The 19,223-nt window shown below is 40.5% G+C and overlaps 1 protein-coding gene across 1 annotated transcript; it reads right to left on the bottom strand.

Moving 5' to 3' along the window:
* Positions 1-6,812: 6,812 nt before the first annotated feature.
* On the bottom strand, positions 6,813-11,336 carry LOC123968052 (carcinoembryonic antigen-related cell adhesion molecule 5-like). Its single transcript, XM_046044524.1, has 8 exons — positions 11,273-11,336; positions 10,421-10,750; positions 9,351-9,629; positions 8,834-9,097; positions 8,049-8,327; positions 7,536-7,805; positions 6,988-7,266; positions 6,813-6,826 (listed from the first exon to the last, which is right to left on the bottom strand). Exons 1-8 carry the CDS (start codon positions 11,334-11,336, stop codon positions 6,813-6,815), a joined length of 1,779 nt encoding a protein of 592 aa, XP_045900480.1.
* Positions 11,337-19,223: the final 7,887 nt, after the last annotated feature.

Raw genomic sequence — 19,223 nt, 5'->3', positions numbered from 1 at the left:
TTGACAACAAACAGACTGAGTGAACACAGCCTGGCCATAGAAAAGGGTCGCCACAGACAGAGCTGGCTACCACAAGAGGAGAGACTCTGCTCCCAGTGTGACAGGGGACAGGTAGAGACAGAGCTGCACTTTCTAACCTCATGCGCTAAATGTAAAACACTAAGACAAAAACACTTTGCAAACATTTCCCAAATATACCCCAAATTCAAATTTATATCAGACACACAGAAACTCCCCTATTTACTGGGAGAAATGCCCAAATGTGAAATAAATACTGCAAAATATGTCTCCTCATGCCATGAAGTGAGGACAACCAGTGGAACCTCAGACTGATAAAATATTTGTACAGATTTTCAAATTATTATTATTTTGATCGTTGATAATTTAGTAATTATTTTTTTTGTCTATTAATATAAACACACACACACACAGTTACTGTTTAATTTATTTATTTAATTAAATTTTTTTACAGATTTAAATTTTTAAAACAGTTTTTAAACATTTTTTTTACTGTTTTATTTGTTTATTTAATTTTTAATATATTTTTATTTTTTTTAACATACACACACACGCTTATTGTTTTATTTATTTATTTTATTTTATTTTTAATATATATATATTTTTTAAAACACACACACATGCTTACTGTTTTATTTATTTATTTTATTTTAATTTTTAATATATATTATTATTTTTTTATTAACACAAACACACATACGCTTTGATTACTTTACGCTTTAATTACTTGTTTAATGAAATGTATGGGATTGATTGTTCTTATGTAGTTTGTATGATGCTTTGGCAATATTGTTGTTACACATTCATGCCAATAATGCTAATTTGAATTGAATTGAATTGAACTGAATTGAATTGAATTGAATTGAGAGAGAGAGAGAGAGAGAGAGAGAGAACGTATTGGTCACAGCTTCAGGGCTTGTCAGCGACTACTAATTTGTTCTGAGCAAAATTGTAATCAAAACTTTTAAATATAAATGTTGTTGGTCAGCGTCTAGTCAATTTACTTACACAAACGGTTAACAGTCGCCACAAAGTAGTGAGAGAATAACATGACACACCTGTCTCTCTCTTTCTGTCTCTTTCTCTCTCTCTCTGTCTCTGTCCCCCTCACTCAGAGACACTTTGCTCTGTTTGACTGTCTCTCTGCTCCAGGATGCTTTATTACCTCTGAAGCTGTTGTGAGCTTAGAGGTGCTGACGTGAACATGTGTGCGGTTGTGTGCTGATATTTCTGTCTGATCACAAGTGTTTTCAGTTTTGGTTTTCTACCTCTGATGAAGAGCAGTGAGCTCGTCTCATCCAGTACAGTCCCAGACGGGCTCTGTGTCTGTCAGACGGTCTGAAGGGGGTAGCAGCCTACTACCATATCAGCAGAGCAATAACGCAGGGTAATGCACAGCAGTGGGGCAGGTAGATTTTGTTAAAATATAATGACTTCATTCACATTACATCTCAAATTGTTATTCTGCAAATGTCAGAGAACACAGATATGTGGGAGGGATTTTAAATGTGCAGAAAGTTTTAAACATGAGCAGAAAAGCTGCTGAAACATAGGAGCTATTAAGGTGCACGGTTTTATAACTGAATTAAAATTAATTCATTTATCATTGAGGTGAAAAGGTGCAACATACACATTTAACGACTTTAGGTTACTTAAGTCATGCCTGCATGTGTGTTTACTCAGCAGGGATGAAATAAAATAAAAAGCAGGATAAATATTTGACAGCATTACAGAATTTCTGAGAGCCTTACAACACTATATTACACTATATTTTTATTTTTTGAATTGTCACCTGAATTTTGTGTTTCCATCTATGTAAATAGACATTTTCTCAATGAATTGGTGCAGAAAAATTCACCAGAATGCAGGAAATGAAGTGTTTAAAGTCCAAATATTTCAGGGGGAGGACCCCCAGACCCCCCTCTTAAATCATTTTTTAAATTTCAGTAATAATTATAAAAATTATAATAAATGTATTTATATGGCCTATGATATTTAATCTTTAAAATGTAGCTCAATGATTTATAGGGGCCAGTTTGACAAATGGCATATCAAGGTTGCAGTTTTTGAGGGTTGATACAAGTGTGTCTCCAGAATGCAGGAAAGTAAGTGTTTAATGTTTACAACCTTATGGGGGAGGACCCCCAGACCCCCCTATTTCATCAATACATTTTTTACCCCAAATACTAAGCCTATTAAAATATATTGTTGTCTTGTTGTCCTATTGTGCAGTATCAAGTCTCATGGACTAACTTTTGTCAAACCCCTGATCTAAGCCCTTAAAAGCAAGGAAGGTGTATTGGTGAGGGGTGTCCGACTGATTTTGGTGGGCCGCCTTGGCCAAAAATGCCAGGTCCGATTTTTTGTCCCAGTCCAGCCCTGCAACCCTGGATAAGTGGTAGAAGATGGATAGATTGGATTGATGGATTTATGAATTTGGCACCATTAATATATTAGAAACTCTGCTGTGTGAGGCTGTCATTGTCATGTTTAGTCAGCAGATACGTGTAGCCGAGCAGCTGGGTGTGGATTGTATGACAAACTTAGTATCTTAAACTACTATTTATGTTATGTGTACTGTAAGCACCAATTCATACCAAGGCAAATTCCTTGTATGTGAAAATGTACCTAGCAATAAACCCGATTCTGATTCTGATTCTGATTCTGATTCTGATTCATTATCTGTGACAAATCAAAGTAAGTCATATAGGTCATTTATTGAACTTGGTGGGAAATTTGAAACTTTTCTAACTTTTCACGTACATGGCCATATATAGCACAGCGCAACATACTGTGTACAAATGTGACCTTGAAATTCTTCCAAAGCATTGCTCACCACTGTAATAATGGTATAACATTTGGACACCTATAAAATTTAGACACATTGTAAAATAAGATAAGGTGAGGCTTTAATGACTTGAATGGAAAAAATACCTCACTTCACAAATGCTCCAATAGCCCACAGTTGAGGGTAGTTAACCTAGTTTGCTGAGACCTTAGAAAGGTTGTATGAAGTTCTGCTTTGTGTATAACATACAACCTTATAAAGTATATAAGTATAAAGTATTGTGTAAGTAAGCACAATCCTGTACATGCTGTCATCAAGCTGTGTGCTCGTTATATTTGTCTGCTTGGGGAGATTCATTATTTGGCCACACTTTTTGGCAGAGGCAGTTATACTATATCCACAACAAAAGTCTTGTATAGACATGTTCCTTTACTTTATTTTTAATGATTATTTCAAACAAATAACAATTTAATACTTTAGCACATACATTTAAGTATTCATTTATTACACACAATTCTTACACAACCATCATCATTATCATACAACCAAGTTACATGTTTCACAAATGTTGCAATGCATCTAAAATCAAACTCAGCACAGTGAACTAGTCTGAAAGCGGTAGAAAATGGTTGGGTTGAATAAATAAATTAAAAAGCAAAAATACTGCTGTTTTCCTTTGAGACTGTTGAACTTCAAAATTGCAGAAGGCTTCTTATGAGTGTTTGTGTTTCCTCATTTTATTTATGCTGCAGGAGGAAAAGTAAAGAAATGATTAGAAAGATGAGGATTCAGTGTTTTGATCAACAGCACGCCTACAAAATGTTGTCAGCAATTGTTGGGCTAAAGCAATGTGTAATTTCTGAACCAATCTGAACATAAAACTCCAATTGAAAATATAATATTTTTTGTTTGTGGCACATATTCAATACATTGGCAAGTACAGATCACGATACTAAAACGTGAACTCAAAAAAACATGTGGATGTTCTCTTTTTAAAATATATTATTCCATTTCATTCAGTCATGTGTGACTCACCTTGAAAGGAAGATATGTCCTTCTGTGCTGTTACTGAGATCTTATACAGATCTGAATGGTTCTCTTTCATGCTTAATTTTTCTAAGGGGTCAAAACAGAGATTGGTCACGTTTAATGTTGAGAAACAAGTCTTTCTATTGAGCTTGGGTCAGATGAGCACTAACCTTTTTGATGTGGTGGGTAATTGCTGTTGACTCTGAAAAATAAAAATAAGGCACTTAAAATGTGGCCAGCCAGATATTACTCAAAATTCAAAAAATATTTGAACTAGCTTCTTAAAGCATTGAGGACTTTCACGGCTGTAATATTTATTTTGTGTTATCATTGTGTCAAAGAGGTTTCTAATATTTTGCCCCTCTATATATTACACACTTTTAGAAACACCTTTAAATGTACAGAAAACTATATGTAGCCTCAAGTTTCTATAAATTTAAGTCAACACAAAAATAATAAATTTTACCATCTAAAAAAATAACTTGTTTTTACACAGGTATGATGTTTATATGTCATAATATATTTTGGAATATAATCCAGTGCTATTGCATTGCATTACATTGTGCATCAGTTTCTCAGTTTTTTGGACATTATGAAAAACAAGGTCATAAATAGCGTTTCATTGAACCAATTAACCATTCACTAATTACATAATTATCCTGACTCATGTTTTAATTATGTATTTTTTCATGAATTGCCATAAACTGGTTATTTTAGATAATTCTGTATTATAAATTATTATCATGATACACAATTATTATAATATATTATTTCCTGGTGATGTGGCATCATCTTACAGACTAGTACAATTCAAGATAACATACCATTATGTACCTTTTTTCAATGGAAATCATAACCTGTTTTATGCTTACCTATTCCGCCTTATCAGACTATATGCAATTGTTCCACTCACTGCTACAATAATAAGACAACATCCAGCTGTTATGAAAGTAGCTCTTTTAGCAGCAGCTGAGCAGTCACAGTATGTGAAATCTGAAAAAACAAGATTCATTCAAAATATGCTCTTCAAACAAATGTCTCATTGATGTATAGTGTTTTTCTGTCTCAGTTTTTGTCACAAACCTATAACGGTTAACTCATGGTTCACTGTTTGACTCTGCCCTGTGGCAGTATTCACAGCAGTGCAGGTGTACGTCCCACTGTCAGAGCTTCTGATTGATGTTATGACATACACAGATTCATGAAAAGTGGTTGGCTTTCCATTAAAAAGCCAGGTGAACGATGCTGATGGTACAGTCATAATGGAGCAGTAAAGCATCATCAAATCTCCAACATGTATGGATTCAGGTCCTTTGATGGCCACGTTGTCAGGTCCATCTGTAACACAAAGAATCAGACTGCTGAAGTTATCCTTGTTTGGCTATATTATTGTTTTGAGGGATTCCATGTGATTGTGGGTTTAATTCTTTGGTTTTGGTTGAGTGTCACAAACCTAGAGGCAAAGCTGTCTGGAAGGAAATGCAGGTCTTGCTTTGCCCTTCACAAGCTCAACCAAACAAATGCTTCAAAGTTAGTTGAAGGAAGCTTAGTCCAGGCCAAATTACACATATTTCCATTAAAATTGGGAGGGCTAAGAGCTGTATCACTCTGAAATTTGGCAGTGCATGTGCATTGCTTGAGGTAATTAACCACAGTCCATATAGCATCCATAGCAGTCTAATGTTAAAAACGGTGATGATTGGGAATTGTAGAAGAAGTTTAAAATTGTTGTAATAAAAAATATACTTTTATCAATTCAATTTAATGAGCTGGTCAGAGCAATTAAGCATGTACAATTAAAAAAACACTTTGCCTAGTTCTTTGGTGAACTAAATACTGTATGTTTGACAATAAGTAATGTTGTTGCATCCAGAAATGAGGACAAATAATTACTTTTACATATAAAATATAAGCCTTACAAGTTGCTAGTCACAGAAATATCTAGGACATCGTGACCAATTTTTTAATATATGGCATTTGGAGCCCTTGCAACCTTTTGCACAATATTAATGTTGATCATATAGGTAATGTTAATTTGGATCTGTGAGGTTTCATGGCTTAGGGTTAATGGTGGACATTGGTTATGAGCATCAGGGTTTGCCAGTCCTACTGAAATAGCTGGGATTTAGAGCCTCAGAGTAATTGCCATCTTAAGGTTTGTTGCACAAGTCCCTTTGCCATAAACTCACATTGGATGAAAAGATTCACCGGCTGGCTGATTACACTACTGACACCATTCGACACATTGCACCTGAATGGTCCCTGGTCATAGCGGGTCACATTTACTATAGTGAGAGTGGAGCCTCCATCAGTGAGCTGAACTCTGTCGCTGGCTGTAACCTCAGAGCTGCCGTTCAGCCAGAGGAAAGAGAGAGAGGATCCAGAAGAAAAGCAGGACTGCATGCAAGTCACCTCCACACTGGAAATTGGTGCTGTGGGTAAAAATGTTAAAAAAAATAGAGCTTAGCAGCAAGTCAAGTATTCAATGTTAAACTTAAATCCATTGTATTGTAATCATTTAACTTAAACATATTTCAACATACTCAGTACAGAGACAGCTGCAGGCTGAGATGTTTGATATCTCAGAGTTTTGTTGTTAAAGGCCCAACAGTTGTAGTTTCCACTGTAACTCATCTGAATGTTCATCAGTCTGAGCTCTGGTCCAGTATCAGAAAGCAAGTCTCCATTCAGAAACCAGAAAAACTGGGCAGCAGGTCTGGAGTCAGCAGAGCAGATTAGGCTGATGTTTGATCCTTCCTTGTGATATTCTTGCGACGGAGAGATTGTCAAATAACTATTTTCTGGACCAACTGGGGGAAAAGAAATGAAACTATGTTCACCAATAAAGGAAAAGTAGCTTGAGAAAAGCTGCATGTTGCATGCAGCGTGGCTCAGCGTGAAGGGAACCATTACTGTTAAATATGTTGCTCAAATGACGAACTGCATCATTAAACTAAATACAGTTATAATTTACTCACTACCAGCCTAACACTGCAACAATCAAACAGCAAGGAGCACAATAAAAAGAAATTTAGCCAAAATCACTCCTGACATAATGGTTGTAATAATCATGAATCAAGCCACAAATTTAAAGGTCTATCTAGCATTTGCATGCAGATGCTGTAACATCAAAGACTGAATGCATAACTCACAGCTGATGGAGAGTTTTACTGGATCGCTGGTGTAATTACTGAAATTATTGAACACATGACACCTGAATGGTCCCTGGTCATAGCGGGTCACATTCACCATAGTGAGAGTGGAGCCTCCATCAGTGAGCTGAACTCTGTCGCTGGCTGTAACCTCAGAGCTGCCGTTCAGCCAAAGGAAAGAGAGGGAGGATCCAGAGGAGGAGCAGGACAGATGGACAGAGCTGTCGAGCTCTGACAAATCTGTGGTGTTGGGAGTTATTACTACATTGGATACTGGCGCTATGGGTAGAAAAAACAATAAATGTTAGGAGTCATTAACTGATCAACTGATCTGACTGAATGCATCATCTTCAGCAAAGAATATTAAGTTATGCACCAATTATGTGTCAAACAACACAACCGAATAGTTTCTAAGGAATTATGTCTAGCCCAAAAAACTCTTGAAAAGCCTCTACAATCTCTAACCTTAAAAGAGACATTGTAGACACTAGGGGTCTAAGCGCTACCTATTTTAGCCCTTAGTGACAAGAAGATTCACTACAACGTACATTTTAGAACAGAGACTGCTGCAGACTGAGATGTTTGATTTGCTGTAGTTCTGTTATTAAAGGCCCAACAGCGGTAGTTTCCGCTGTGACTCGTCTGAATGTTCATCAGTCTGAGTTCTGGTCCAGTTTCAGAGAGCTGGTCTCCATTCAGGAACCACTGAAACAAGGCAGCAGGTCTGGAGACAGCTGAGCAGATCAGGCTGACGTCTGACCCTTCGTCGTAGTATTCTTGTGATGGAGATAGTGTCAGATTTATATTTTCTGGGCCAACTGCGGCAAGAAACATAAAAACACATGGTCACCAGTAAAATATGCAGAGGAAACGGCAAGAGATGTACAGCTGCTTTGTATCAGTCAAATGCAGAATTATTGTCCTAACTGCAGTGACTCAATACCAGCAAAAACAAACAAAGCAACAAAGAAACGTATGAACTATGACTTAGACAAATCAAGCTGGACATTTTAAACTGGGATTTAAATGCACATGATATATAATCAAAGTTAGTAACTCACAGATGATGACCAGGTTTACTGGATCACTGGTGCCATTACTGACAGGATTGAACACAAGACACCTGAATGGTCCCTGGTCATAGCGGGTCACATTGACTATAGTGAGAGTGGAGCCTCCATCAGTGAGCTGAACTCTGTCGCTGGCTGTAACCTCAGAGCTGCCGTTCAGCCAGAAGAAAGAGAGGGAGGATCCAGAGGAGGAGCAGGACAGATGGACAGCGCTGCTGAACTCCAAAAGGTCTGTGCTACTGGCATTTACCTTTACAGTGGATACTGGCGCTGTGGAAGAAAAATTTATTAATTATAATTTTATACAATTTAAGTATTGACAACATTGCTAACCCTAAGAATCCATGATAAACAATTGTGACTTAGTATAAAGTTGCAAAATTGTGTTCAAATGGTTAAAATGCTAAACTTAAAGGTATTGTATTGTTTATTTTTCTTCTTTTTTTTAATTAAAGACATACACCACACATGAGCCTGTCCTTAACAGAAAAACGACCATCAGCCACACAAAATTACGACTCATTTTGAGGTTTATTGTGGCAGTGACCTCTAGTGGCCGTACAACGCAAACACATGACATGTTGCCAGCTTCTTATTCACAGTGTATGGTTGCCACACATCTTTCATATTTTTGTGTCCTGTTCGTTATTTGATATTAATAGAATGCAAACTAATTCAATTACATACTACATTCAAATGCCACAAGTTGACACTGAAATGCCATCTTATTGCACATCACTACTAAAAAACTAAACTAAAGACCTTTTTCAACTTACTCAGTATAGTTACATCTGAACGCTGAGCTGTTTGATATCTCTGAGTTTTGTAGTTAAAGGCCCGACAGCTGTAGTTACCACTGTGACCCGTCTGAATGTTCATCAGTCTGAGCTCTGGTCCAGTATCAGACAGCAGGTCTTCATTCAGAAACCACTGAAACTGGGCAGCAGGTCTGGAGACAGCTGAGCAGGTCAGGCAGATGTTTGATCCTTCCACAAAGTATTCTTGTGACGGAGATGTCAAATGAATATTTTCTGGGCCATCTGCAGTGTGTGGAAGGCAAAGAGAAAACAAGACAGTTAACAATAAAATGTTGAGAAAAAAAGGTAATTAGGGCATGCAGTGTACTTGTGGTCATAACTGTTCTGTACCAGTCAAAAGCATAACTGAATCGTTATCATACTATCTGCAGTGATTACTTGCTCGGTGCCAGAAAATCAAAGCAAACAAAGAAAACTTTAAGCTCTTGATTTTGAAATAACATATAAAGACTGAGCAATAAATTTTGTAACTCACAGCTGATGGTTAGGTTTACTGGATCACTGGTGCCATTACTGACAGGATTGAACACATGACACCTGAATGGTCCCTGGTCATAGCGGGTCACATTAACTATAGTGAGAGTGGAGCCTCCATCAGTGAGCTGAACTCTGTCGCTGGCTGTAACCTCAGAGCTGCCGTTCAGCCAAAGGAAAGAGAGGGAGGATCCAGAGGAGGAGCAGGACAGATGGACAGAGCTGCTGAACTCCACTAAGTCTGTGCTGCTGGCATTTACAGTCACATTAGAGACTGGCACTGTGGGTTGAAGAAAAGAATTAAAGTATTAGGGGTAACACTTGGGGCAAAAGATTGTATAAATCAATTTCTCTGGCTTTTCTACATTTTTTCTATCACACACCTTTCTACGCTGGTGTCAAACACAACTTAACAGTCACAAAATAGTGATTACCATGTTATATATTTTGATGATGAGAAAATAACTGCCTGACTTAGTAAACACTTGCTCCCTGTATGTCAATCCAAATCAGGTTTTAATTGAACTGATAATGATATTACACAAGAAAAAGGCTGCAGGAAAGTGCAGCAGGTGCAGGTGTGGGTGGTAGTCAAGGTCATAAATGTGGGAATAGGTGTGAAGAAATTTAGCTAGCTACAATAATTTGACACATTTGACAAAACATTATGTACTGCTTGTAAATCATTTGGAAGTAACACACTGTAAACCACCTCAAATCAACTACATTTAAGGTAGATATCCATTTATATTATTCCTGTCCTATTCAGCAGATTAAGAGAATTAAAGATGTTAAACATCAGTGGAAACAACAAGTATTTGCATTGTCCAACTAGACTATTATAAGATTTTGAAAAGTGAAATTATTTTGGCTTATTTTGACAGTTCATCAAGCCATGACTGCAGGTATGTTTGAAAATGATGGCACTACATTTGATTCTGTGCAATTGGTTGTTTTGGTTAAGTGGAAGTATCACTTTTAAAATACCTCAAATACCTAAAGGAACAAAATCTTGAAAAGGTTTTCGCTATGACACTAATTCAACACTGAAACAGTGATGCATCAACCTACCATGTATGACCAGTCTGCAGTTTCCTTTCTGTTGTGCTCCCCCATTTGGTATAACAGTGACTTTGTATTCTCCAGTGTCATTAAGAGCCAAATTCCTGAGCTCCAGAGATGCAGTAGATCTGAAGAGGGTGACTCTGTCTGTATACGCTGGTCCAATTATGTTTACACTAGTCGAGGTTATTAAATTAGATGTACCAGTGATATCAGAAAAACTCCAGGTTACTACCATGAATGGTGTTTCTGGTGGAGTCACTGTTGTGGTGAACATCACAGTCCCTCCAACAGCTGCAATAAGACTGTCTGGTAGCAAACCTTCTCCGTGGCTTAAACCTGGAGGAGGCAGTTACATGTTTGCATAAATGAGACTGAAACTTGGTTGACAATGCACTGTAGATAACTGGGAGAATGGAATCAGTTTACAAACAATTTAAATAAAATCCAGCCTTCAGAGCTATCACTGATAGATAGCACCTGTCTGAGTCTCACAGCTGCTATCTGCTCTTAGCTATGAAGGCTAAACAAAAATGTTATCTAAGTCGTAGTAACGAGAAAAGATCATGTAACAATGGTCATGAGAGCAGTGCACTCGTCCTCATATCTAAATTGACACTATCAAGACTTATTTAAATATTTACAGAGCATTATGAAAATGTAAACCAAATCTACTGCACATTTACAAACTAACTAAAAATATTGTCAGCAGTAACACTGTCAGCTTTTTTAATTTAACTACCTATACAGTATAACCTAAATAATCATAACATGCCAGAAGAGTTGGGTGTTAAAGTGTTTTAGAAGTGTTTCTTTCTGACAAGAAGCAAAAAAAAAAAACGTGAAATGGTAAAAGCTCACCTGAGATGGCTCCCAGGATGATCATCAGTGTCACAGATGTTTTCATATCTGCTGCAGCCTCCATGCATGTGGAACGTGTTTTCAGAGAGGAGGTGCTGTAAGTACTGTATGTGTGTTTGATGGGAGGGGCCATGGACTTCTTCACCTTTACTTCTTTTGTCTTGCCACTCTCAAAAAAAACAAAAAGTAAGAGTCATGCAAATAATGTGAGAGAGAATTGAGAATGTCAGGTGTAGCCATATTGTTTCACTAATTTGCTTCAGTTATATGCAACACCAAAAAACTTTAAGATGCTGTTGTTGTGGGTATTACTTCAGTGACAATATGAAAGGTTTTATACATACAATTATTCTGTTGTAAAATGTCGAGGCATCAATCACTATTCAGCAACATTTGAATCAAAATGAAATTTGTGCTGCATGGATTTATTATAACAAATGGACACAACCAAGCACAACAGACGAAAGTATAAACCCACCATGGATTAAAAATTCACAACACAAAGAATAATAATTGAAATTTTTGCAGTTTGAGTTGTCCTTTTTAAAAGTTTTACAGGTAGCCTTTCTCTTTTATAATGGTAGTCTATAGGCAAACTGCTTTTTGGTCTGCAAATCAATAAATCTCCAACAAATCTTATAAAAAGGAGCTTGTTATAACTCCACAACCTCCCAGCATCAAAGTAGTACATTAACAGTGCACCCATAGGTTCGGTGCAAAAATAATCAGCGACTAGCTAATTTGTCTAAATGTAAAGTTACATATCCAGGTTAAGAAGTTGTACTAATATCTAGTGCCTCTATGAAGTTGACATTTTCTTTTACAATAAATTCAATATTAGAAGACTGAAATCTACAAAATTCTTGATTTGAATGATTTTTAACAAAATACGTGCAAAATGAATGACATCAGCTTTAGCTATACTTTTTCTTTTTTGCTAATTTGCTAATGTTAGCATGATGATACTACAATGGTGACTATGGTAAACATTATGGCAGTTAAACATAGTTGATGTTAGCATTTAGCTCACAGCACTGCAGTGCCTATATTGTAGGTATATCCTCACAGAGCTGCTAATACAACAATTTAAGTGAAAATCAAGTTACACTTGATAATACGCATGCATAATTGTGAACAGTTTTCTTTTGAAAAAAAAAATAGTCCCAGTTTCCTCTTATGTCAACTTTTCTTTTCCAATGATTTTACTTTTCTAATTCATCCAAATTGTGTTGGTGTGATTTAATTTGCTTTTTGAGTTTCAAGTCCTGCATTTAGTCCTAGCCTCAGGTCTCATTGATATATGCCCTACCCTCAATAAGACCAACACAGGTGAATGAAATTTTGCCCAGGACACTGTGGTCAAAAGGTAACTAATCCAAAATGTGTTGTAAATGTATCATCAAAACATTTCATGGTAGCACGTTGGCGCACACCTTGTGGAACAACAAAAAAAATGAATGGAAAGACATAATGGTGTTCGTTAACTACAGAATCTGATAAGGAGTTTAAGAAAAGGTTATATAAGTAGCAATTTGATAAGACATTATCTGGCTTCAGTTAGTGTGAAAGAACATAAACACTTTATCATACTTTTGAAGGCTGTATGACACAAGATGTCATGTCTGTTATACAACACCTGAAATATTAAGTAGTAGTAATCAAGATTTATTAAAACTGAATTTATTATCAGTCATAACATGAAACCACAGCTGCTGTGGGGACACATTGTCCTTTGTTCTGATTACAGCAATTAGCACTTTCATTCCATTAAATTTTTTTTTACATAGCGTCAATTCACAACAACAGTTCAATGCGATTTTCATATAGAGCAGGTCTAGACTGTACTTATTGTGATATTATTCACAGAGTTCCAAGGAGGGAGAGGTGGGCAGCCAACACAATATCCACACAGAAATACAGACAGTAAAGGTAGTAGTGGTACAGACTGATGGTCCTAATAATTACAGTATTGTTAATGATGATAATAATAATAATAGGACATGGGGGCAACAGGCGACTCGCAACCACAGATCCAGACTCCGCAGCTCAAGAGCCAGAAACACCTGCAGAAGGTGACAGGAGGAGAGAGGAGAGGGATGAGAAAGCACAAGTCTATGGGAAAGGGAAGAAGTCAAGTCAATGACATGCACTAATGGGATGAGGTTGCATACAGATTTAGAGAGAGAGGAGAAGATAGGAGCTCAGTGCATAATGGGAAGTCCCCCGGCAATCTAGGCCTATAGCTGCATAACTAAGGGGTAGTTCACCATCCAGGCTTAAGTCCTCTTTTCGCTAAGACCAGGCTTAAATCTCACGCCTAGTCAGTAGCAGGTGTAAAGTCAAAATCTAGGCAAGTTTCTATGGTAACCACTTGATAAAGCAGCCGTAAAGACATGGCGCGCCTTATACACAGACTTTACAATGAGCGGGCTTTTAGATGGGAGAGAGTTATTAGGGACAGAAGCAATCCATTGGACATTTACAATGATGAGGAGCTGATTCAGAGGTTTCAATTCTGTCGGAGAGATATATATGAACTTGTTGAAGAGCTGTTACCCGACTTACAGTTTGTGTGGGATCACAACGCAGCATTGATACCCGCATTACAGCTGTTAATAGCGCTACGTTTTTATGCAAATGGTGCGTTTCAAAACACTGTTGGAGACATGATTAATGTCCACAAATCCAGTCACTGGCACTGAGCCATCGCTTTCCGTGATCTGCTCACCTCCCCACTGAGGCCGAGTCTGCGGTGATGAAACACTGATTCCTCCGGGCATCTGGCATTCCTGGTATTGTGAGCTGCATCGATGGGACTCACATCCGGATCCAGGCTCCATCTGAGCATGAGTATCTGTATGTCAACCGCAAGGGATACCATTCAATCAATGTGCAGATTACTTGTGACGCCAATTATAACATCTTTAATTTGGTGGCAAGATTGCCTGGATCTACCCATGACGCACGCATCCTCCGAGAGAGTGCGTTATACCAGGATTTCGAGGCTGGAAGAGTAAATGGGCTGCTTCTCGGCGACAGTGGATACCCACTGAAACGCTGGCTGATGACGCCTATAATTGCTCGGAGGACTGAGCAAGAACGACGGTATAACACCATCCACACCACCACTAGGTCCCTCGTTGAGCGGTGCATCGGAGTCCTCAAGGTAAAATTCTTTCCACTCTAACAATTTCTTTCTCAAGAAAGAAAGAAACAAGTCTGCTGCAGATCCTCCTCCGTTTCACCTGCGATGCACCGCTGCTGCCTTCATGAGAATTTTGTGCAGTGACTTGGGCCTCCATTGAGTCTGAAAATACAGAGAATATTTCATAGGCCTACTGTTATCTGACAACTACTAAAACTGTTATTGTAGGCTACTCTAATATATAGGCTACACACCTTCACAATTCACACTCTCGCTTGAGTGGTCGACGTCCATCTCTGGAGAGACAGCAGTTTCTTCCAGGTCGGTACCGCCACTTTCCGCACCGACCAAACCAATAAAAGCCGGGGAATCCTCTCCAAAGATATCCACAATTATGATACTGTACACGGACGTTTTTGGGGGAGGACCCCCGCCAGTCAGGTGGTGTTTTTTTGAAGACAAATCTTTTTTTGCTTTGCTCAGGAGGTCTCTCCACTTTTTCCTCACATCACTTTCTGTCCGAAAGCAGCCGGAGTCAGAGCAATCGTTAATCGCCTCCGTTATCTGTTTCCATGTTGTTTGTTTCTTCTTGTTCGTTATTGAGTTTGATTGCTTGGCAGTCAGTGTGTGTCTGTGCTGACTGTACAGCTCAATTAACTTTCGTATCTCAATGCACAGGGAAAATATAAACAAACATTACTTTGAGAAAGACCAGAAATCCTGTTCCTGGACCACTACAAAGATGGAAGATCCTGCAATTTAATCTTCTGGACGGATGAACCATGTGCCTGGCTGAATGTGTTCAGCTCTCATTACCCAGCAATAAAGAAAGCAGGCATTTGTAATGGATGGAAAATAAGTGTACTGGAAGAAAATTACTCTGAAACCAGCAGAATAACAGTAAACCTGTTCAAAAATGGAACTACCATGATACAAGGCGACCTGAGACAGTTTGAGCTCGAGTTTCCTGCTATGAGACTGAGAGCTGAGAAGGAGGATGTCCTCGCAAGCATCGCTCCAACCCTGGGAGTCAAACCGTCCTGTTCTGTCCCTGCTCCAGACAGACAGCCTGCAGATGCTGACACTGATCCTCTCAGGACAGAGACAACTGCAGAACTGAGTTGGCTACTCTGAGAGAAGAGCTACAGGACAGGGACAGGATCAGTCTACAAGCCAGACTGAACTCCACACAACCCCCTGTGCCCGCCTCTCAGATCCAGACCACATCCAGCCAAACTCTCACTACACCTGCTGAAGGACAACACAGCCCTTTCCTCGAGGACTCCCCCCCTCTCACACAGCCTGGTGCAGACTCTAATCGTCCCCCTTTACCAATCAGCTGCCTCCATACAAACATCCCAAGCCAAGACGCCAGTCACACCCCTGCACCTGTCCAAGGCCCGGCCTCTAGCCAGCCTCCAGCTAGGAGCTCCAGACCTGAAACCACCACCACAGCTCCACATCCAGACCCGACAGCTGAGTCTGAACAAACACACACAGGCAGAAGGGCTGACATTATCCTCCTCATGGACTCTAATGGGAAGTTCCTGGATGAAAAGACCTTATTCCCAAGGCACAGAACGGAGAAGATCTGGTGCCCCAACACCAGGAGAGCCCTGGAGCTGTTAACAGTGCCTGAGCTAGGCTCGCCTAGCCACATCATCATCCATACAGGCACCAACGACTTAAGGTCCCAGCAGGACAGACTGGCAGACTCTCTGAGGAGAGTCATTGAGCAAGCCTCCACCAATTTCCCTACCAACAAGATATCATATCCACGCTGCTGCACAGGAGAGACTTCCACCCCCACACTATTCACAGAGTGAATATTAGACTCTCCAGGGACTGTGCCCTCAAACCCAACATGTTCTTGGCCCACCACCTGACCCTGCACCTGGACTGCCTGTATGATAACATACACCTACACAGAAATGCAGTCCCCACCCTTGCTAGGACCCTGAAGGATGTTGCTCTTGGAAGGAGCCCTACTACCACTTCAAGGGGTAACCACACAACACAGACCCCACGCAGACCTCCAGGACCTCCTAGACCTCCAAGACCATCCAGACCATCCAGACCTCCACCATACATCCACCCCCGGCCGTCAGAGAGGACGGCCAGGCCACCAAACCCGCATCACCAACATCACAACCCACAGCCAACACAACACTGGCCACTGATACCCAGCCAGAGAGCCCCCCAGCCTGGAGGTCCTATACCCCCCCTCATCCCAACAGCAGAACCAAGACTACAGGAGCAGCAGCCTATTGGACTGAACTATGCCGCAGCGGTCAGAAGAGCCACAGCCCCGCCCCCTCTGGTGAACTAAAAGACATATTACACATGCTAAACCTGCGCTGCCCTCGCCTCATATAGCTACATGGTTTGCTAATATTATTTTTTAATATCTAGTTTACTATTATTTGTTTTTTAAGGTGTTTGTCTAATTTGTGAACAGATCATACTTGGAGATGAAATCGTTTACAATAACATGTTGGAACATTCAAGGTCTGAGATCATCAGCTTTTGGTTTAAAGAGCAGAAATCCAGATTTTAATAGAGAGTTAAAAGACTCTGACATAGTTTTACAGGAGACATGGTGCAGAGAAGATGTTTCCACTGGTCGTCCTCACAGCTACACTGAGATTATTATACCATCAACAAAAAATCCCACAATAACCCAAGGCAGAGATTCAGGAGGCCTGATTATATGGTGTAAATCAGAACTGAGCCAGTCCATCACAGTTATTAAAAAAGAAGAATCTTATATATGGTTGAAAATTAACAAATACTGTAGATGATTTGTGCTGAGCAAAAGATGAGAGTCTACATGTGTGCCATCTATATACCTCCATCAGAATCCCCCTACTACAGCCCAGATATTTCATCTATTCTTGAGGAGGAAGTTAACCATTATAAAACCATGGGAAATGTATTACTCTGTGGAGACTTGAATGCTCGAACAGGGGAAAGACCTGACACTATGAACACCCAGGGAGACAAACACTTACCTGGAAGCACCTGCTTCCCCCTCCCTGAATGTCCTGCTAGAAAAAGCTTTGACAAGCTTACTAATACAAGCGGTATGCAGCTTTTACAGCTCTGCCGTACAGTGGGTCTGTACATAGTCAACGGCAGGCTACGAGGGGACTCTCTGGGTCGCTACACTTACAGCTCAGCTGTTGGCAATAATACGGTAGATTATTTCATTACAGATCTAGATCCAATGTCTCAGAGCTTTCACAGTCAGCCCCCTCACACCCCTCTCAGACCACAGCAAAATCACAATCTATCTGAAAAGAGCTCAGTCTAAGTCAGGGACCCCTACTGCCTGTGAACTGTTTAACAGCACATACCACAACATACGCTGTCAATATGAGGCCACTCTGAAACAATACAAGTACAACCTAAAAACTAAGAAAGAACAACACAGCAAGAACCAGCTCTGTGAAAATGAGGAATCCTTAGAGTCCAACCAGTTCTGGGAGAAATGGAACAACCTAAACAAAACGTCTCGGGTTACGTATGTAACCCTGGTTCCCCGAGAAGGGGAACGAGACACTGCGTCGGTTATGACACTATGGGAACGCCTCTAGGCGAAGCAGGTCTGAACGTGAATGAAATCACTCCAATCCTATTGGCTTGTTGCTAGAACGGTAAGGTGTGACGGAATAACAGGAGGAGTATAAAGCACACCTGTACACACTCATCATTAGCTTAAACTATGAAGCAGGCGCTTCAGGCGGGAAGAGAGTCTCATTCCCCTTCTCGGGGAACCAGGGTTACATACGTAACCCGAGACGTTCCCCTTCGAGGGAACTTTAGGGAACTAAACCGTGCCGAAAACCCCGCCTGCCCCAGTGTGCAATAAAGTGGCACGACTAAGAGGAGAGCGCACGAGCGCCAGGTACCGAAGGAAGGTCAAGACTGTAAAACCAAATGAATGTGTGCGGAGTGGCCCAGCCAGCCGCTAAACAAACATCCTGCAAAGAGGCCCCGGAAAGGAGGGCTCGAGAGGCCGCCATGCCACTGGTAGAATGAGCCCTCACAGCCACAGGTGAAGGCAAACCGCGCACCTGATAGGCCAGGGAAATAGTCTGAACAATCCAGTTGCTAATAGTATGTTTGGATGCAGGGAGCCCGGCCCTGGGAGACCCAAAACACACTAGCAGCTGGTCAGCCTTCCTCCAACGGGAGGACCTCAGAGTGTAAATACTCAGTGCTCTGACAGGGCAGAGCAGATGAAGTCTCCCGTCCTCCGCCGTCACATGAGGTGGAGGATGAAATGCCTGCAGCGCTGTGGACCCTGCCGCACAAGAAAGCACTTTAGGGATGTATCCTGAACGAGGGTGCAGGATAGCCCTAATATTCCCCGGGGCAAACTCCAGGCTTTGCGGGGAACAGAAAGCGCTTGGAGAGGTGATAGCAAGGAGAAAGGCCATCTTGAGGGTCAAGTGCTTAGCCTCAGCTGACTCCAGGGGTTCGAAGGGGGCCTCGCCCCAAGAACCACTGCCAGATCCCAAGTGGGAACCTTGGACCGAGTCGCAGGTCTCATCCTCCGGGCACCACGGAGGAAACGTACAACCAAGGGAAGTTTCCCCAAGGACCCCTCCCTCAGAGGGGTGTGGAAAGACGAAATAGCTGCCACGTACACCTTGAGGGTGGAAGGGGAAAGACCAGCAGAGAACCGGTCCTGGAGGAACTCAAGTACCTGAACCACCGGGCAGGTAACAGGGTCCACCGACCGCTCCCTACACCAAGTGGAGAAAACGCTCCACTTCAGGCCGTACATCCTCCGTGTGGACG

Source organism: Micropterus dolomieu, linkage group LG03 (assembly GCF_021292245.1).
Source record: "Micropterus dolomieu isolate WLL.071019.BEF.003 ecotype Adirondacks linkage group LG03, ASM2129224v1, whole genome shotgun sequence".
Taxonomy (NCBI): Eukaryota; Metazoa; Chordata; class Actinopteri; order Centrarchiformes; family Centrarchidae; genus Micropterus; species Micropterus dolomieu.
Note: the sequence above shows the minus strand (reverse complement) of the source record. Positions and strands in the feature narration are given on the sequence as shown.